The sequence below is a fragment of the Branchiostoma lanceolatum genome, chromosome 10, assembly GCF_035083965.1.
Source record: "Branchiostoma lanceolatum isolate klBraLanc5 chromosome 10, klBraLanc5.hap2, whole genome shotgun sequence".
In the NCBI taxonomy this organism is placed as follows: Eukaryota; Metazoa; Chordata; class Leptocardii; order Amphioxiformes; family Branchiostomatidae; genus Branchiostoma; species Branchiostoma lanceolatum.
This window is the reverse complement of record NC_089731.1, coordinates 4,216,241-4,236,278: the sequence shown is the minus strand read 5'-3', so window position 1 is coordinate 4,236,278 and position 20,038 is coordinate 4,216,241. Positions and strand designations below refer to the sequence as shown.

The window sequence follows — 20,038 nt, the reverse complement described above, 5'->3', positions numbered from 1 at the left end:
TTCTCTCAATGGTCATTTTTGGTCTGAAAAAGAAATCTTTACATCACATTATATACATTAAAGACTTCATAAAGCAGCTGCAGCATAATGCTTTTCCTGGTATCTTTCATTCTGAAACAAGCCTTAAGTGGATTACAAAATGATCAATTTGTTTAGGCTTTGGAAAAAATGTTGTGTTTCCGGTTATCCGACCGACCCTAACAAAAACCTGCCCTATCCTTTGTTCACCCCTACCAATCAAACCACGTGAATCGCATTGAAACTCAGATTCGTATCAGCCATGACCCGACAAATCGCTTTCTAACTTGCGTTAACGACTACATCTGACCAAACAAACTCGCCAGTGAGATGGTGGAAGGTGTCAGCTTCCAAAAGACGTTTTCAGTTTTACGAAACGTTTAGCAAAAAATAATTTCTGCTACTTTTCTCTAAACGTTAAATCGCGGGCGGATTCAATCACTTCCAAAGTGCCAAAATTGTCAATCTGAAAACGTCTTTTGGAAGCTGACACTTTCCACCATCTCACTGGCGAGTTTGTTTGGTCAGATCTAGTCGTTAACGCAAGTTAGAAAGCGATTTGTCGGGTCATGGCTGATACGAATCTGAGTTTCAATGCGATTCACGTAGTTTGATTGGTCGGGGTGTTTGTTTGGATTCACCGCTGGCCGTGGACATGTTGAAAACACCATTGTACTGAATCAGATACATTTTGGTTTTACATGCCATTTCTTAAGCGGTATTTGTTGAATCACTTCGGCCGAAATATATGTAGAAAAATAGAGAATCCTTATACCTACCATTATTTCAGGACTGCAGTCGGAAACACAACATGAATTTACCTAGGCCAAAGCGCATGTAGTTCCTAACATGGCCTAAGCTACATGCTATGTCGGGTAGGATTTCTCGCGATCGGCTATCAGCGGCGTTTCCTTGTCGTCGCGTATGTCTGCTACGTGGGAAGACACCACCACAGCACCGGCAATCTGAGAGGACGAGAAGGAAGCAAATTGTTGTTAGGGAGCTAATAAATGCTACTGTCACATTTCATCACCGATGCCTGTCGGGTAGTTAGCTGGCTGGAACGGAGGGATAGTTCTAATGTTGTATTTATCAACGAGAAAATTGGGTAAAGGTAGTACCATAGCTATAGCCTTTTTGAGGTCGTGAGGCTGGCAGTGGGTCCACTGGGTCCAGGGCACGGAATTAGAAGGCTGAGCCCTTTCACCTCCCCAGCCGAAGTCAGTCATCCATTTTCACATATGGGTGGAGTGAGGAAAGTCGTATTAAGTTAGCCTGAGTGCCAGCCTTTTTAGCTTCCGTCCGCTACCCTAGCTCCGCTGCGCTACCCAAGCGTGGGTAGCGTACGGAAGCTAAAAAGGCTGGCACTCAGGCTAGTGTAAAGTGCCTTTCCCAAGAACACAACGACGTCAAGTCAGTGATGCCAGGAATCGAACCCGTGGCTCTCGGCTTGGGTCAGGGTCCGCTCACCTAGCCAGTCGGCCATTTGACGCCAGAGATTGTGTAATGCAAGCTAACTTTACCTTAGTTGAACATACAATCAAGGAATATGAACTTACCAACATGAAGAGCCAGAGCACCACTGCGCCCCATTTGACGATGAGCGTGTCCAGGAAAATCTGCCACAGTGCGTCCATGCTCTCCGCGGCCAGGTACCGCTCCACGGTCAGATAGACAGCCTCACCGGCCATGAAGGCTGTCCACAAGCCAGCCGCAACCAGCCAGATCATGCACAGCACCTTGTTGTTCTATGATATCATACAGGTGATAGATAAACAACTTAAGTTTAAACAGCAGCTTACTCGAAGTCTAGACGTGCCGAACTCGCATGGATGCAAAATAGGGGGCCAGTAGTCCTGACGAATTGAAGGACGTAAAATCGGCTGAAATTTCTTACCTAACTCGTGAATAATTTCATCAGGTTGGTGAATGATACTGGATAGCAAGATTATTTATTCACAACCAACAAATACTAATCATATCATTTTGGTTTCTTATAAGCTCACACACATAACACTTTTATATGAGATGCCGCTGAAACGATTTTGCATGGTAAACCGTTATCAAAAGGGGCCATACAGCACGTGGGCTGAGCACTTAAATAGTGCTCCCCAAGTCGCTTTGGAAGATTGTGACCTTTTTTCTCATATGCCTCTTTTTCTGCCCAGCAGCTCAATTAATCAACCTCTGCTCCGCAATATCAAAACAGTAGACTGAGGAGCGAGGTCGATTAGGCTGGCGGACAGGACAGGAGCGCTTGCGTCTGTTTTGGGGGGGGGGGGGGAGCGCTGATTCGCTATTTACAACATGGGCCAGGGTCTATAAATGCCGGAGGAGATCTTTTAGGGGCGTGGACACCGCAGCATTTAGCTAGCGAACCTGGCCTATGATGAAAAAAGCCAATTAGCTCTTCCCTAACGAAGATTAACGCCTGCATGTGCTCGCGCTCCTAGAGGCCCGAGGCACATTAGAAGAATGTCACAATCTTCCTAATCAATCTCTGCGGTTCATTGCTGTGGTGTTTAGCCGATGGTTGGGGCTAAAATAAGTATTTCCTAAGCAGGACTGTGTAGGCTAAGTTATACGTACAATGTGCTAGGCAATGTATTGTATGTACCTTTGCAGCACCGATGATCAGAAGAACGCAGATGATTAAGAAAAGCGCGTCCACACCAAGCTCTACCCATGTAGCAACTGGAAGACAACATAGGAAGACTTTTAAGTAATAAAGGTTAATTTTAAAAGGTTTATTTCATCCCGAGAAAGGTCTGCCTTGTGCCACGTTGTGAATATATCACACACTCGATCGCCAGAAGCAAAATAGATAAGTCGTAACAGTTATTTTTAAGATGCGCATTTCTATAAGACATGATGATCACATGTATCAATGTAGCCAATGTAATGATTGTGCACAAGTAAAAAAGAACACAAAAAAACAGGGCAAACATCTGGTTGGAAATGTAAACTTGGTAGAATAACGACCGTCCTACTTGATATCTTCGTCCAAGGACTGTTGTTATCGGTGCTGTTCGCTTCAGACTTGGCGTTGGTAATGTTGTTGATAGGCGTGGCTTGGGTGATGCCGTTGCTAGGCGAGGTTGCCGTGAACACCCCTACTATGTCTATCACGGCCAGAACAATATCGCCGGCCACAGCGAAAATCTTTGGACATGAGAGAAATGAAGACGTTATCACAGTTTTTAATTGGTGTATTTGTTCACATCGTGCCTTGTAACATAAATGCACATCTCTCTCTCTCTCTCTCTCTCTCTCTCTCTCTCTCTCTCTCTCTCAGTCTGTCTCTCAGTCTGTCTCTCAGTCTCTCTCTCTCAGTCACACATACACATGCACTGGCACACACACACACCCTCTCTCTCTCTCAGTCACACACACACACACACACACACACACACACACACACACACACACACACACACACACACACACACACACAAACACACACAGGTCTAATAGATAACCATTCCCACAGACACAAGCATTAAGATTCCTGCCATAGTGACCACCTGTCCACCGTTGACCAGATTTTATCGATCCCCTGAGTGGTTTTCGTGGCCATGTTTGGCTGTACACGGTGATAAGGTACTTAGTGCATGTCTCACCAGATACAGCACTCCGACAATGACAGCCCCGACCCTGACGCTGCAACAACCACAGCACGAGTGTACCCGGCACGCCATTACAGGTGTCGTCTGGAAAAAAGGGAAAGTGATCTGCATGGAACCATTTTTTTTCAAGTTGGAAGACATTACAAACGTAGTGGTGGCGCACTCAAGTTAACTTATATCTAAATAGCGCCATGAGTAAACATGTATACAAATGACATTAAATTGAGCAACTTAAGCAGGATCTAGGAATACAAAATTGTATCGAAATATAATGAGTGTTGATGACCATACTTAGAAAGAATCAGTTTGGTTAGAGCTTATATGCACTTGTCGTGACAGAGAAGACAGACGCTATGTACAGTATTTACAGCTTCATTGTACCGGGAAAATTCCCTTAAGTAGCTCTTCATGATAAGTCCAATGAACATTGGACCACGGCTTAATGTGACCACGGCTTAATGTCGCGTCAAGAGGACTGCTGCCTTTCCCAATGACGTGTATGTCGGGTGAACGACAAAAGCGACGTTCGAATGTGACCCGGCCCTTAATAGTTTCCGATAGTCGCTGACGTCAGCTACGTTCAACATGGTGCCCGAATGATACCAAAACCAAACTGGCATATTGAATACACCAACTAGTCTTTAGCCAAAACAAGGACAGAAAGCTCTGTTATCTTGTGTTTGTACTTGTAGCTACTGTCTTTCTGCCAGACATTTATCTCTGATATGAAATATGAAATAACAGCAATTCCATACGTTATAATCGTACAAACCCGGATCGGAGTCGAACGCCTGGGTAACGTTAACCTTTGTACCGGGAAGTTATTACTTTGCAGGACGAGTCAAAACAGTTGTAAAACAAAGAGCTCTACTATCAACAAACGCACACCTTCTTCTGAAGACGCTTTCAGCAAGCATTATTTTTATCAGGGTCACTATCGTAGCATGGTAGTTGCAAAGGAATTCAAAGACGAGCGATACCTTATCCCGACTGTCTTGGTTTAGCGACGTCCTGTCGAACACCTGTTATCACAAGCGGGCTGAAATGCCCTTCCTCATGAAGTGATTTTTCCAATATTATTGATTATGACGGTCCAAACGCATAAGTTAACCTCGCTTTGTAAGCATAACGGTAACCCACGTGATCATAGAGGACCAATCGTAGCCCTTAGGTCCCTCTCCGTCACGATCAAAGTTCGACCACAGTCATCAAATAGACGGACACTTAACAAACATAACAGTGCGGTAAGGGCACTTTGCCCTTTTAGGGTAAATATAGTTTGTTTGATTTTGGTTGCGATAATTGTTGTCCCAATAGGGGCGGGAACACAACACGAAAAATAGATAAGATTTCAGCAGTGGATTTTGTGAAAACAAGTCTACATGTTTGTTTTTTTAAATTATACCCTTCCTCTGGCCAAAGGTTTTTCTACAGAAGTCGCTTGCACGACCCAAAAATGTTTGTAAATTGGCAGGAAAACACTGAACCAGGTTGGTCTTTACACAAGTAATGGAGTTATTCTTGTGAGTCAAACGCACAAAAATAACAGGGCGATTAGAAGATAGTTTGGTTGAACAGGTTGTTCCTGTATTCAGTGTCCAATGTTCTTATTGGAATGATAAGTACTGCGACTATAGTGCAGAATTGTTTTTACCGCTACAAAAGTTACGGAGTTTATATTATTTGCTTGTTTCACATTACCATATAACTAGTATGTATTACCTTTCAAGTTAGCCTTCTTTTTTGTCTGGCCTTCCCAACTATATGATTTCCCTAATGTATTTTTGTCTTGTTATGTTAGTTCCTTCTAGAATTGCATCATCTTTTATGTCCACATTAGAACATATCAGGCAAAAGTTAGCAATAAATAGGAAAAAAAATGAAATCTCAAATAGTAGACCAAGAAAAAAAATTAATCTCAAATTAAACATCATTTTGCATATGGTTTGCCATATTATCTTCATCATTTTATTGTGGTGATTATAAAATCACCAACTTGAATCATCATCAACATCAATAGATTTCCCAGTATTCTACCATTATAGCACCACACACACTAGGTTGCATCAAACTCAAGGACAATTCTCTTGGTTTCTTGAACAACATTGAGTCATATGATTAACTTCTTGGAAAAGTGAAACATTTGGTGATGAATTCCTGACACTTCTTCACAATAAAGATATGGATTTTTTGTGCCTATTATAACAAATTTCAGTGCACGACAATCTATACATCATACAGTAATTGTGTAAAACAAAAAGGAATACAATGTATCACCAGGAAAACTGACTACAGTAAAAAATTATTACAATCACGTTCAAAGCTAGGAGACTATTTTAAACAGAAAACCACCTACATGTACATGTACTGTGGTGCATTTTACAATGTTGATGTCTGATTCAGTCAAATTCCAACTTTCTGTCATTAAGTATGTACTGATTGTTTATTTCAACATGTAAAAAGTACATGTACTAATCAATCTAATATGCATACACTGACAACAACTTGCCCATTGTAGTGCTACTTACACAATGCTACTCTTTCTAATGTAAATCTGAATAAGACAGCTATGGTTGTTTGTGTTGGTTAGCTTCTGTATTTGCGCATGTGCCCTGCTATGCTGGCCACGATCTGGTCAGAGTTCTTGTCCTTGCCGTAGTAGTCCAGGAACTGCCAGTCTGGGTTCATCAGGTACATGATGATGGTGTGGTCCACCTGGGAACAACACAACAACAAGTTATAGGTAAGGATGTGTAGGGGGGTTCGATATACAACCGTTTATATAAGCCAGCTGCGCTCTCCCAATATGCCAGAATAATCAGTGTGATGATTGTGGGCATCAACGGAAAGAAGACGAAGATGAAGTTATGAAGAGATGAGGACTAAAAGAAGCCATCTACATCAGGGCTTTACAACCATCCCTTAACAGAGACGGGGGGCGCCACAGGCTTCTGCAATGTATGATCCATGGAGTTACATGTCCTATCTGCATGACGTGACTGATGTCACAGAGACAGTCTGTCGAAATTTGGGTAAAATATTGTGTTGGAAAGTGTAGTTTAACTTAGATACAGAAGTTATGAAAAGACGTAAGCTGGTATCCCATTGTACTGTGGACACTGTGACAGGTACAATGTATGTGCATTTTGTCACCTTTGTTTCTGTAAAGTTACTTAAAAGAATCATCTGAACACTTATAAATGGATTTCTATGTTTTGTATTGTGGCTGGAAGTCTTGATCTAGAAACAAGTGACTACTGGTACATTTTGTAACGATTTGGTTACAGATAAAAGAACATTTCTAAGGATCCTTTAAGGTAAATATGGGCAAAATGCTGTGTCGCTTTTACAAGTTTTAGTGTTTTCCCTTTGTTTTATGTGCATGGCTTATGTTCTCTTCGAATCTGACCTGGATCATACTGAGTGAGTGAATGAATGAGTGCATAAATGAATAAACAAATAAACAAATATCAATGTACTTACTATGTAGTCTCCATCATCATCTATGGGCCCCTGGCTGTAGTACACTCTGAAGTTTTTGGACACCTGTTTGACCTGTTCCAGTGAACCTGTCAGGCCGACAAGGTCTGGGTGGAACTCTGAAGGGTAAAACAGTGAAATATTACTAGTATGTATCTGTCAATGAAGGTTAGACATCCAGGTAATAAGTTATGTAAGGTAGCAGTTGCTCAAGCAACTTGATAACATTTGAAAACTTCAATTTCTTGGTTAGTCACTGACTAAAGACAGTGGATGCTGCCTGAAATGTCTGTCTGACCATTTCCAAATTTTATCCAGTTACTTCTGAGTAAGTGACAGTAGCTGAAAGTAGTTGAAAAAGACTGGGATGCATGTATGCCTGCAGGGCACATTGAAAACCGCCTTTGTGGCAAAATGTTTGACTCTGGGTAAATAAATCAAAATGAAAGACAAACCTTTGACATATTCAGCGATAGACTTGACGTCGTCCCTTTCCGGGTCGATGGAAATAAAGATGGGAGTGATGTTGGGCAGGGTCTTGATGTTAGCCATGTCTGTCACCACCTAAACAACAAACAAAAAAAGAAAAAAATTAACAGTGAAACAGGCTATAATGTTCTAATAACATTGCTAACAGCAAAGAGATTGTAGTATTGTCATGATATACATGTAGAGCATTGTCAGTCACTCAGTCACTCACTCACTCAGTCAGTCAGTCACAGTCAGTCAGTCAGTCAGTCAGTCAGTCAGTCAGTCACTCACTCACTCACTCACTCACTCACTCACTCACTCACTCTCACTTATGTATAGATCTCTCTTAATTTGGCCTTATGCACTCTTGGCTATATTCTTTTGCACCTAAACCTTTGACCTACCTGTGCCATCTTGTCCAGCTCATCGGGACAGATGTCGGGACAGTGCGTGAAGCCGAAATACAGGAGACACCACTGCCCCTCATAATCCTTCTCCGTCTTCGGGTTACCATGGTGATCAACCATGGAGATGGGTCCTCCAATCAGAGCCTTTCCCAGGGACTTGGAACGCTCCTTTTCAAGTGCTGAAATGATGAAAACAGATCAATATTAGCCAAGATACACGTATCTAAAGGAAATACTGTGAAGTGTATTAGTTTGCTGAGATCTAATGCGTTTGGACTAAGAATTAGAGAAAAGGGAGTGTTCACAGTGGTTTTGAGTTAGCGGTCGAAACAAGGGGATAGTCAGGAAAAAGACAGAACAAGCATTTCTGCAGTGGTTTTGAGCTTGCTTTTCAGCTTTTTTATTTTCAGCTTAGATTTAATTAGAAGTTGACTATAGTATATTGGTTATATAACAGAACAATATAATTTTAATAACAAAAAATATATAGAACATAAAATAACAGAATATTTCCCTTACCCAGCTCTTTCTCTCTCTTGAGATAGTTGAAGTACAGCAGGAGTGCAGCTCCTAACCCCCCAGCTCCTACTAAAGCCTTCCACACTGAGGCCTGGAGGGGCAGAAATCATGATTGTTAAGATCAACGGTCTGGGTTCGAATCCCAAGCAGAAACAAATGTTGTGCCCTTAACACTAATTTCCTCACTTGACTCAGGTGAAAAAGCTTCAATTTCTAGTACTAGTAGGGACGTCTTCTAAGGATGTAAAACTGGAGGTCCTGGGTTTGAATAGAGCACCTTGAACACCTACCAACTTATCCGAATTATATACTTAAGAGTAGGGGTTCTTCCTGGTTCTGCAATGCAAACAAAAATAAACAAACAAACAAGCAACCAAACATAGTTTACTGACCGTTCTCTCCGGTTTGGGGCGTGAGGGCGGTACAGGGTCTGATGTCATCCTCCTCAGCTGCTGGGCTGGTCTGGAGGACAGCAGAGCCAACGGCCTCCTGCCCACAGGACAGGTGCACAGGCTACAGGAGGACACCTGGGGAAATATCACTTCATTTCTTACTAGTTGTAAGTCAGTTGGGAAGGGTTAAAGGTAGTGGAAGGATTTAGGGAACCAACCGGGCTACGCCATGCAATACTGTGTCCTAGACGAAAAAGCAAAAACGTGTCCTAGACAAAAATGCAATACCGTGTCCTAGACTAAAAAAGCAATACCGTGTCCTAGACGAAACAACATCATGGTTAGACCTCAGACGCAGTGGATAACAACCCATTGCCCCTACGGCCTCAAAAAGGCTACAAATTATGTATAGGACAGTACCTTTACCTTTACTGTAAATCAAATATTCAGTGTGATTCTATGTTCACGGTCTTTGCAGTTCGTAGAAGTTATCAGACCATCAACATATGTTATGGCTACTACGGTTGTTTCAACTACAAACTGAAAACACTAAGACAATATCTTACTAGTAGGTGAAAAATTAAGTAACTGTCAGCATTACTGTTACATCATGTATTTTCCTTGTACTAGTAACTGCTCAAATCACAGTGTACGAAAAAAATATCGAAGTACAAATCATGTGCATGTCAAAAAAAATCTATCCAAACACGGAAATTGTAATAAAATCACATTGAAACATATATTAGTACAAAACCCCTTTCTGCTGAATCATTGATTTACGTAACTGAACCATGTTTGCCATAACAACACACAACTTACCTGGGTTTGAGCTCGCGTAGCCGCTCGATGTAACGTCGGAAAAACGTCATTCCGACTCCAGAGTAATCTCGTATCACTCAACAAACACCTGCCGACCGACCTGAACAACATTTTCCTTCGCAAACTGTAATTTGGCCCAAATATATAAGAAAATCTCCGAGCTGAGTTACACAACGGGCGCAGCCATGTTGGATGTGACCCGGAATGACCTAACATGAACGCATCGACATGGGAAAAGTTTTTAAGCGTATACCTTCATGCTTAATTATAGTCCATGATATTCTACCAACATACAAATTTGAAATGATTTATTTTTGTAAATAGTGTCCCTAATGTATCAAAGTTTATTTTCTTGCGAGCGTATGTACACTTTTCTTGAATGTAAAGTTCTCGTTTGTAGGCGGTTCATTTGTTACAAAGAAGCGAAAATGGCGGCTCCAGACGACCATCAGCAGAAGCTCCGCGAAATGGAGGCGGAAATGAGCCGGTAAGGAACCTCTACCGTCCTTGTCATGACGTCTGATTTCTGAAAAGGCTGTTTTCCTTCTTTTGAGAACTTTTTCTGTACTTCATACGGCGTTTAACTCACAACATATCCACGAGAATTGTCGCCCCCCTCCCCACCATGCCATGAAGATAAAAATATTTTGGTGTTTTAAAATTATATTCAGTCCTGTCTCCATATCTCCATAGAATATCGTTTGTTGAATATCTTGGAAACATGTTGGAAGTTTGATTGCCATATTGACACTTTTTTATTGTCACGACTCTTAGCAATTTCTGTGAATTATGGTTCATAATTAGCAAATATTGTGAGTATGTTTCCCTGGATGCCAAATTTGTGAAAAAAAATATTAGGTATTTTCCTTTTTTTCTAAACGAAATTCATGTTGTACTGATGAAAACCCAGGTTTGAAATGACACCGCAGGACTGTTTGAATTGTTTCTTTTTCCATATAAATGTTGACTATTTCTAGTATTAAAACTAAAACGAGATATATCTTGCATGTATACTAGTAGTAGTACCCAAGGAGACAAGATCCTGTGAGTCCACACGCACAGGACTTGCTGCCCACGATCCAGAGCCTTTACCAGGCTCTGTGGATTGCTGGAAAAATAGAAGAAATTAGCCAAATAGAGTGAAAACCAGAAAAGTATGCTAATGGTGTCAAGTACGGGATACGGAAAGAAGGTGTATGTAAGAGAGAGGGACAACAGGTGACCAACGGACGCCTATTGTTCCTAATCTCCAAGCAGATCTACGCGCGAAAATCGTAAATGCTAGCCAGAGAAGGTCCAGTCAGCCAGATAAGCTCCAGCCAGCCTACACAATTTTCGTGCCCCGTCTAGATCTGCTTGGAGATTATACTCCTCTCTTCTCCCTGTTCTCCGTAGCCAACTCCCTGACCAGTAGAAGCTTCCCACGGCCCCCCACTGAATGCGTGCCTCAACCTTACCGGCCCCACTATCTCGCTGGCCCTCACAATCCAGCCCGCCCCCACTAACCGCTTGCTATATTTGTATATCTGAGTGATTGTGATCATAGTACTATTAGCTAGATTCTAGTGGGCGTAGGCTGGATTGTGGGGCAGGCAGGATAGTGGGGCCGGTAAAATTTGGCCGTGTGTGTGGTGGGAGATCGCGCATATGCATGGCCCTTTAACTTCAACATCCTTACAAACTTCAACCGTGAACTAGCTTAATAATATATATTTACATATGAAATTGACTAGTGTAGAAACTCTTGTCTCACGAATGCCTGTTTCTGTGTGTGTTAGCTTTGAGCAGGAGATCGCGGCCCCCTCCCCAGGAATACCAGCGATGGCCCTGGCCATGCAGGGGGGGCATCCTAGGATGGTTATAGGAGCCAACACATTCAACCAGGTAAGGCAAGACTATGTCTCAGATTACACAACATTGCGCAGGTCCATTTCAAGTCTGTCGATTGGACAAATTCGATCCGACCATATGCTTACAGTGCCATATGCTTAATCGGACCAGTGCTGTTTTTTTTTCATGGGTGTTTCACTCTGAGATTTTCCATTGGCAAATATGTCGGGCCTCTAGCCTGACTTCACTCCCAGCGGCTTGCCTGACTGACCAGTCTTAGAAACTTGTCAGACGCCCGTAAAGCTAGCCAGTCCTGGCCTTCCAAATGCAGGGCTTGAAATAGTGGGTGCATGTGCACCCAGTGCACCCAAAATTGGAGCTGTGCACCTAATTTTTGACTGTGGGTGCACTGGTGCACCTGTATATTTTTGTAGCCTATAGGGTTAAAGGTATCATTGTACACTAGTATACAGAATATTCTTGAAATGTAAATATAAAAAACAGCATGATAACTTTTTGCTGTACTTTATTTAATGTATTATTTGTTTGAAATTTTAAAGTTAGGTATAGAATTACAGATTGAAGTTCTTAAGAGAGGCAGCAGCATTAAACTTTGTAATTATGTTCTGAAGAACATTCAACTTTATTTTATCTGGTGCACCCAAAATTCTTTCTGTGCACCCAATTTTTTTAGTTGGGTGCACCAGTGCACCTATTCCCAAAGATGAATTTCAAGCCCTGAAATGTGATGTATTGGTTAATGATACGCAAGGGTCATAAGCTGTCATCGAACAATGCTGCTTTAAGATTTTTTACACTGACAAATAAAAGTATTTCATTGCTGCAAGCAAAAATGCATAGAAATTTTGGGCCAGAGAAAAGTTGGTTCGGGCCAATAGATTTTTTATGTAGTCACCTTATAGGGTCAGTGACTGTTTTAAATCTTTTCCAACGCTGGTTGTTGAGGTGTGATATTTTGAATAAGACAGTATTTTTTTATTCCGTGACAGGTTGCAGCCAGTATTGCCACAGCTCAGGCGACCATGGCTATAGGGGTTACAGCAGTCCGTGTTGGACCAATGATGAACAGGCCTATCACTGTGCACAGTGTCCAGCCTGTTTCAGGTACATGCACATTCATTTATGTTCTTTTCGTGAATCTCCCTAAAGAATGGAACAGTGGCACTCCTTCATCCTGTTCCAATCCCAGCTCCATCCTGTTGATTTTCAAAGTTAGGGTATTTCTTCCAATGTTTCCCCGGCCAAGCCTGTAATTTTGCTCAAAACTCAGGATTTCATTGTAGACAAGATGTAAAGCTGAAGTTGCATTTGTGTCTGGAAAAGGCAAAATGCAATAGCCACTCTACTCTTGACAGCGCTTGCCCCGTCTAACCCCCCCCCCCCCATCATGACGCACATCCTGTGATTGGCGCCCTCCCGCCTAGCCTGACGAATTGGCTCCTAGTGGCCAGCCGGTCCTGTAACCACCATCCCCCTAGGGGGTCAGTGACCTCCGGCCGAGAGCTTGTGTAAATACAGGCTACCCTCCCCCCTTCCTACTCTATATTTCTGGGGTGTTCCCTGTTCTTTTGTACGTATATATGTACTACAATTGCTACATAACTGCTTGTACTCAACATATATTTTCTGATTTCTGAAGTAGAAACTTAAGAAAGACTTTGTTTCCGTTCCCAGCCCCCATCGGTCCTGCGATGATATCAGTCAGCAGACCGGTGCCGGCGCCACGCCCTATCTTCATCCCCCACCAGCTGCAGAGACCCCCCATGGTGCCCGCCCCTCCCATGCCTCCCATGCCCCCTATGAGTATGAGCCACATGCCCCCCATCCACATGTCCCAAATGGGCCCTCCCATGATCCGACAGGCGATGGTAGGGCCCGTTGGCCACATGATGGGCCGTCCCATTGGTCCCATGGGGGGCGAGCGGATGCAGATGGGGCCGATGCCGGGACCGATGCAGATGCCCCGGCAGGTTCCGATGGCGCCCCCACCCCCGCGCCCCCAGCCTGGGGTGGTGGTAGAGAGCGGCCCCACGGTGTACAAACCTCCGACTACAGCAACAGAACAGGTTAGGACTTCCTCACTGATAATGATATACATGTACATGTAGTATTCTTTACTAATGATAGCAGTACTTTTTCACTGATATATTTCTAGTTATCCAAGGTGTAATAATGTCTCGGAAAAGGAAGTCAAGCCCAAGTTAGAATTAAGTGTCAGTATTTAGACAAAAAATAGTCACATGCTATATTGACTTTGTTACCCATTGTCTGTCCGTCATTATTTTCATGTTACTTGTACTTGCAATTAGCCTCCGGGCAAGAACTTGCAATAAACTTTCATGAATAGATAGATCTTTTTGTTTCTCTTTACCAGCAGCCTGGTATATCCAAACCTGTTATAGCTGCCGAGACTTGGCTGCTACATGTATAATACACAATGTAGGTTTGGATGCCGGGCTATTTCAAAAGCAAAGAAAATATTTCACTCTTAGGTCTGTCAAATCTGTCAAAAAGTAAAGGTAAAGCAGTCGACGCTTAGACTGAGGACGAGAGCATGGTGCTTTTTTGTTAGCTAGTAGTATACGGTAGTAGTGCAATGTAGCTTTGTAACGTGTTGGGTTCTTTTATGTGCAGAGGTTTGGCGCTTGACACTAACCTTTGACCTTTTATCTGTGCCCTGCTAGACAGAAGAGCCACCCTCCACAGACCTGGTCCAGCCTGTAGAAATTGCACCTGTCCAGCCCACAGTGGAACAACCAGTAGAACTACCACAGCCAGGGCACCAGCAAGCAGGTAACTCGCTGTCATTTAGAGGTTAGTAACCTGAGTTTTAGACTAGATGGTCAATAATTCAAATCCCAGCTTTGCCATAGTTGTTGAGAGAGGCAGCCCTTACAGTGTAGGAAGATATTTTAGGATATACGTCCTTTCTTTAAGGAGGACCACACATTGACCATGTCAAAAAGGCGTCCAATGATTAATGACCCTGTCTCTGGACCAAGAGTTTGGGAGTTTGAATCCCAGGGTTGCAGTTCTTAGGATGGGATGTTAACCAGAGGTCCACTGTACATTATACTTGTCGAAAAGAACTAGGGGAATTTCCCCGGTACAATAAACCATTACTGTGATGGCCAGTGGAAGATACGACTGATTTTGTGGTTGGGTCACCAAAGAAAGTGCCAAACATCACACACCGTTAAGAAGGGGAATTGCGGCACTTGTGTTTTATGATGCACTCACATTCTCAGTTCTGGTGTTCAACCTTTCAATGTTTCCTCTAGCATCAACACAGATATGGTATCATTGTAAAGTGTGATTAACATTCTCCCTGCTGCCTAACTCTGTAACCAATAGGGAATAGGTTGCCAAACCGCTACTTCCGTGTGCGGAAAGTTAAAAAGCTTTCTAATGATCTAAATGTGCTATACAATTGATTAAGTGGTAACAGAGATGTGATTGATCAAATTGAAGTTTCCGTCCTTTTTGTGTTGACTGTTTCTTGTTGTTTTCTGCTTGGCGTGTTCCAGCCCCTACAGTAGAGCAGGGCCAGGCTGTAGCTGCAGCTGAGGGGAGCACGTCGGGACCGGACAACCAGAAGAAGAGAAAACAGAAGGACAAGCAGAAGAAGTACGTCAGAACAGCAGCAGGACAGCTGTGGGAGGACTCCAGTCTGCAGGAGTGGGAAACAGGTACAGTACGACCCCGACCAATCAAACCACGTGAATCGCATTGAGACTCAGATTCGTATCAACCATTTTCCGACCAATCGCTTTCTAAGTTGCGTTAACGACTACATCTGACAAAACAAACTCGCCAGTGAGATGGTGGAAGGTGTCAGCTTTCCAAAGATGTTTTCAGATTGACAATTTTGGCACTTTGGATGTGATTAAAAACGACCGTGATTTAACGTTTAGAGGAAAGTAGTAGAAACTGTTTTTTCTAAACGTTGAATCGCGGTCGCTTTCAATCACTGTTTCAATGCGATTCACGTGGTTTGATTGGTCAGGGTGAGTACTACAGTATGTTACAGTTAACTACAAGTTTGTTTTTGCCTCTCATGATTTGTCATATAGATTTCGTTATCATAAAAGTTGTTTTACTCTTCTCTAAATTATTGCTTCAAGTTAGAAACATTGATAGATTATGATTTGAAAGGAGTTTGAATATAATATGAAATTACAAATATGATTTATATGTTGTTGTGGGAGGATTCCAGTCTGCAGGAATGGGAAACAGGTCAGTTGTGTGTGTCGTCCAGAGGCAGAGTGTAATCCCAAACAGAATTATCCATTCCCCTCACTTAAGCTTGCTATTAGCCTTCAGGCTAGAACTTGCAATAAACGTATTTATCCACTGATTATCAAACACAGCCCAAACATTGTCATTCTTTCTTGCAGATGACTTCAGAATTTTCTGTGGAGATTTGGGAAACGAAGTGAACGATGACGTTCTCGCCAGAGCGTTCAACAAGTATCCGTCCTTCCTCAAGGCCAAGGTCATCAGGGACAAAAGGACAAATAAGACCAAAGGCTATGGATTTGTCAGCTTCAAGGATCCCAACGACTTTGTAAAAGCCATGAGAGAAATGAACGGTAAGTTTTACAAAGCAGTAAATGAAACAAGCCCAAAAAGGCAAAATCTGTACTATAACACTATAACAGTAGTTATTATGAGGTTGTGCTCAACTTCAGTGGCAGGTAGAAATGTGAAAAACACATTGAGATACTTCAGTCTCTAGAAGAGATGTTGCTTTACATTTATGCCAAGTTTCAAGTTCTCATTTCATACAAAAATCAACCTGCTTTGATAAAAAAAGGTGTTTCTTTTCGTACCATTCTCGTAGCTTACATAGTACAGGGTGCGAAATACTTTTTTGAGCCAGGTTGCACGGTGTGCAACCTAGGTAGAAAGCTAGGTTGCCCGTCAGAATTTCAGGTTGCCCCACCTAAAATTCACTGATTTCTTGAAATTATATTTTGTAAGTACATAGTATTACATAGCCTTCAACAATATAACTGGTGCTTAAATGTGTTTTTGTTTCAAAATAAAATTCAATGATATACAATGTTAATAAAACACCACAACCCACAACAAACAAACTTATACAATTCATGTGACATGGCACGGCTATTTTTTTAGTACAAATAAATCCTTTTTTCAACACCCATAGACTTTTTGCTTTTTCTGCTCTAGCAAGAGTTACACTGCAATAGGACTTGTACCTGTACATTATTCTCATCCCTTACATAAAAGTTGCTACTGGGCCTATTTTCAAAATCTAATAAAAGTACCCCCGGAATAAAATCACCTATATTTTTTATTAGAAAATTCACAGGTGAGTTATCAATGATGTACATGTATGATAATCATAGAATAAATACAATAGTCTATGTCATTGTCCAGTTTTTATCTCACTGTCACAACATTGTTTATTCTATAATCATTGTTGCAAAGTAAAGAATCTTTAAATCCCAGCTTATTATTAGTAAAGTGGCTCCATCTCTACTTCTGTAATTTTTAATTTTGCCCCAAAAAAAGCACTAGCAACATTTCGCCCATAGAAATACACAGCAACTCAAACACTGCCCTCTATCAGTAGTTGCCGGTACTGCAGATTACACGTCATTACTCTCGCGCAATCACGCGATATTCAGCGAGAGTCGATGAATTCAACATGGCGGACAAGAGCCGAGCGCTAAGCCGCGCTCTCTTTCCGACGAATTTTGCGATCCAGGCACAATAAAACAGGTTGAATATGGATGCAAACGAGTGAAAAAGTATCGGTAACTTTATTAACTTGTTTAGTTGGGGGTCGATTCATATGTTTGGTTTGAAAGTTTACGAGACTGAGAGCGAGTGTGTGTGCACACCACACGGGTGTGTGAGCTTCCTTGGTCCAATTATTTTCTACTTCGTCCAAGTAATTGCCGCAAAATCGATTTCTCCGGCCCAAAATTTAGGTAGCGCACCGCGCAACCTGGGTTAAGAGATAAGTTGCGCCAACCAAAATATTGTTGCGCTGCGCAAGTGCGCAACCGGGTATTTCGCACCCTGCATAGTATCTATTCACTATCTAATGTATTTAAAAGTTATACCTGGCAGGCCAAATTGTTGTGGGAAAGGCACTTTACACCTACGGTTTTCCTCACTCGAAAAGAAGTATGCTTTAGATAGGGGCATCCTCTTGGATTGTAACTTTTGAATGATACTTTGTTGAAAAGAGTCAAAGAATTCTGATTTGGCAAGACTTTGAAAATTAAGGCAAAATCTTAGGGGAATCAACTTACCTCATTTGATAGCTTTAGTGATATTTCTAAAACAATACCATTCATAAGGTCAATAATGCATTGTCATTTAGTATCCTTGACTAACATGTTATTTTTGTTTATTTCAGGAAAATATGTAGGTAACAGGCCCATCAAACTGAGGAAAAGCACATGGAAAGACAGATCAATAGACATCGTACGGAAGAAACAAAAAGAAAGAAACAAGCTGGGATATAAGATGTAGTTTATTTATACATGTACATGTAGGTCTCTTGTGTTTGTTATTGTGTCAACCATCTTGTTTTTGACCCTTTGACCAAGGTCAAACAAATACTTTTGGCAAATCCAAACCTTTCTTACCATTATTAATTTCTATTTTTCATGTAGTAAATAAAGTGTTATCATGAAATCTGCTATGTATGTACGAATATCATGGTCAACAAAGACCACATTTTTGTCAATGTGTCATGAATGTCCTGAAGTGTAGGCCACAATATGAACCTTATTGTTTTATGGAGAGGAATGAAAATTAAAAAGTGGCAAGAAAAAAATGCAGGCCACATAACATCTAAATGTCAAACTTGTATCTGGGAGAGCATACATACATTTTTATAGGAATTCAGTTGTATGCGTCAATATTATTGCTTTGATTTTGGTAGTCAAATAGACAGCAAACTGTTTATCATGCTGTGAAATTTAAGGCCCACAAACATAGGTGAATTTACAGTACTTGTATGTGGTTAGGTATTTAGGAATGATACCTCTGTTACATATTTTCAATGTTTTTTTCCTAGACACCTTTTTTTCAGGAAAGGAGGGATGGAAGGTAGATTAAATCTAATATTCTTGCCCCTGTCTGTGACCAAAAAATAATCTGTCCAATATGCACACTTAAACTTATGGGTCTCCTTATGGACACTTGGGTAAAAAAAGGGACATGTAGAGATAATGATGTTAACACAGCAAATGTAGGGGTAAAAAAGGATATGCAGAACTCTGGTAAATGGCTATAGTATTGTTGTAAGAAGCATTTTCAATGTACATACTTTTTGTTGAAAGAGCTGAAACATTAAAACTATTTGAACGGCATGTTGTAATGTGTTGTCAAGTTATATTAGTAGGATAAGGGACAGGTATGTTTGCTTAAAACAAATGATGGTAAGCACCAGAGACATGTGCGTTTGTGGATGGAAGGAAGGCATTGTGTGTGGATGCTGCTCAGCACCAAGGACATGTGTGTTTGAGTGGATGGTGTTCAGAACCAAGGACAGGTGTGTTTGTATATGGTGTTCAGTGCCAAGGACAGATGTGTTTGGGTGGATGGTGTTCAGCACCAGGGACAGGTCTATTAGCTGTATGTGGATGGTGTTGAGCACCAGGGACAGATGTGTTTGAGTGGATGGTGTTCAGCACCGGAGAGATAGGTGTGTATGGCCATGGTGTTCAGAACCTGGGACAGATGTGTTCAAGTGGATGGTGTTCAGCACCAGGGACAGGTGTGTTAGCTGTATGTGAATGGTGTTCAGCACCAAGGACAGCTGTGTTTGAGTGGATGGTGTTCAGCACCAGATAGATAGGTGTGGATGGCCATGGTGTTCAGCACCTGGGACAGATGTGTTCAAGTGAATGGTGTTCAGTACCAGGGGCAGATGTGAGTGGTTGTGTTTAAGACCTATGATTATTTGAAAAGAATATTGTAATATTTGACTATGCTATACTTATATCAACACCCTTAGAAAGTAATGAATCAGCTGATACAATGAACCAACAACAGTACTTTTATTTCCTTTTTTTCTAAACCATTAAATAAGTTTTCATGCTCTCTGAACAAACATCTTCCTTCCTCACAACACAACAATATTTTTTTTTCTTTTCAAATCATAAAACTGTTAAAATTTGAAAAAAGCATGGGCTACCAACAGATAAGGATGAGCTAGACCCTAGGTTTGTCACCGTGTGGTGAGCTTACATGTATATTTCAGTGGGTAAAAAGTTTGCAACAAATTTGTAAAGAAAGAAATACTGGCACAATTGTATGACGAATACAGATGTAGATGAGAAGGTGACTTATGTTTCACATATTGATCATGTGTTGTTTGACTTACACATGCAAAACAGAGACCTCTACTGGCAATAAAGTGTACTGCAGTCTTCAGATCAGTTTTTTTTAACCTGCTTTCCTCAACATT

General features: G+C 41.6%; 3 protein-coding genes across 4 annotated transcripts; 1 reads left to right on the top strand and 2 right to left on the bottom strand.

Moving 5' to 3' along the window:
- Positions 1-808: 808 nt before the first annotated feature.
- On the bottom strand, positions 809-4,776 carry LOC136443753 (uncharacterized). Its single transcript, XM_066441113.1, has 6 exons — positions 4,625-4,776; positions 3,639-3,728; positions 3,009-3,180; positions 2,636-2,712; positions 1,578-1,766; positions 809-983 (listed from the first exon to the last, which is right to left on the bottom strand). The coding sequence occupies exons 2-6, from the start codon at positions 3,714-3,716 to the stop codon at positions 885-887; spliced, it is 615 nt and encodes a 204-aa protein (XP_066297210.1). The 5' UTR covers positions 3,717-3,728; positions 4,625-4,776; the 3' UTR covers positions 809-884.
- A 1,355-nt stretch (positions 4,777-6,131) lies between these two features.
- Positions 6,132-9,950, bottom strand: LOC136443080 (protein SCO1 homolog, mitochondrial-like). The gene is made up of 7 exons (XM_066440148.1): positions 9,733-9,950; positions 8,914-9,048; positions 8,522-8,612; positions 8,000-8,181; positions 7,580-7,688; positions 7,128-7,243; positions 6,132-6,359 (listed from the first exon to the last, which is right to left on the bottom strand). Exons 1-7 carry the CDS (start codon positions 9,946-9,948, stop codon positions 6,231-6,233), a joined length of 978 nt encoding a protein of 325 aa, XP_066296245.1. The 5' UTR covers positions 9,949-9,950; the 3' UTR covers positions 6,132-6,230.
- Positions 9,951-10,085: 135 nt separating this feature from the next.
- Positions 10,086-18,280, top strand: LOC136443079 (RNA-binding protein 42-like). 2 transcript variants are annotated; one of them, XM_066440147.1, is made up of 8 exons: positions 10,086-10,219; positions 11,511-11,616; positions 12,573-12,687; positions 13,258-13,649; positions 14,268-14,376; positions 15,111-15,272; positions 15,981-16,175; positions 17,978-18,280. In XM_066440147.1, the coding sequence occupies exons 1-8, from the start codon at positions 10,095-10,097 to the stop codon at positions 18,091-18,093; spliced, it is 1,320 nt and encodes a 439-aa protein (XP_066296244.1). In that variant the 5' UTR covers positions 10,086-10,094; the 3' UTR covers positions 18,094-18,280. The 2 variants fall into 2 exon arrangements, with proteins under 2 accessions (XP_066296244.1, XP_066296243.1); XM_066440146.1 differs by having other exon boundaries at positions 14,268-14,397.
- The last annotated feature ends 1,758 nt before the right edge of the window (positions 18,281-20,038 follow it).

Coding starts and splice junctions, on each gene's coding strand:
- LOC136443753 (XM_066441113.1), bottom strand. CDS start 3,716: ATGGCGTGCCGGGTACACTCGTGCTGTGGTTGTTGCAGCGTCAGGGTC. Junction 3,181..3,638: donor TTGTCGGAGTGCTGTATCTG/GTGAGACATGCA, acceptor TCATGTCCAAAG/ATTTTCGCTGTGGCCGGCGA. Junction 2,713..3,008: donor TCCTTGGACGAAGATATCAA/GTAGGACGGTCG, acceptor GTTGTCTTCCAG/TTGCTACATGGGTAGAGCTT.
- LOC136443080 (XM_066440148.1), bottom strand. CDS start 9,948: ATGTTAGGTCATTCCGGGTCACATCCAACATGGCTGCGCCCGTTGTGT. Junction 9,049..9,732: donor CTACGCGAGCTCAAACCCAG/GTAAGTTGTGTG, acceptor ATATTTCCCCAG/GTGTCCTCCTGTAGCCTGTG. Junction 6,360..7,127: donor ATGATGATGGAGACTACATA/GTAAGTACATTG, acceptor TGTTGTTCCCAG/GTGGACCACACCATCATCAT.
- LOC136443079 (XM_066440146.1), top strand. CDS start 10,095: ATGTACACTTTTCTTGAATGTAAAGTTCTCGTTTGTAGGCGGTTCATT. Junction 11,617..12,572: donor GAGCCAACACATTCAACCAG/GTAAGGCAAGAC, acceptor ATTCCGTGACAG/GTTGCAGCCAGTATTGCCAC. Junction 16,176..17,977: donor AGCCATGAGAGAAATGAACG/GTAAGTTTTACA, acceptor TGTTTATTTCAG/GAAAATATGTAGGTAACAGG.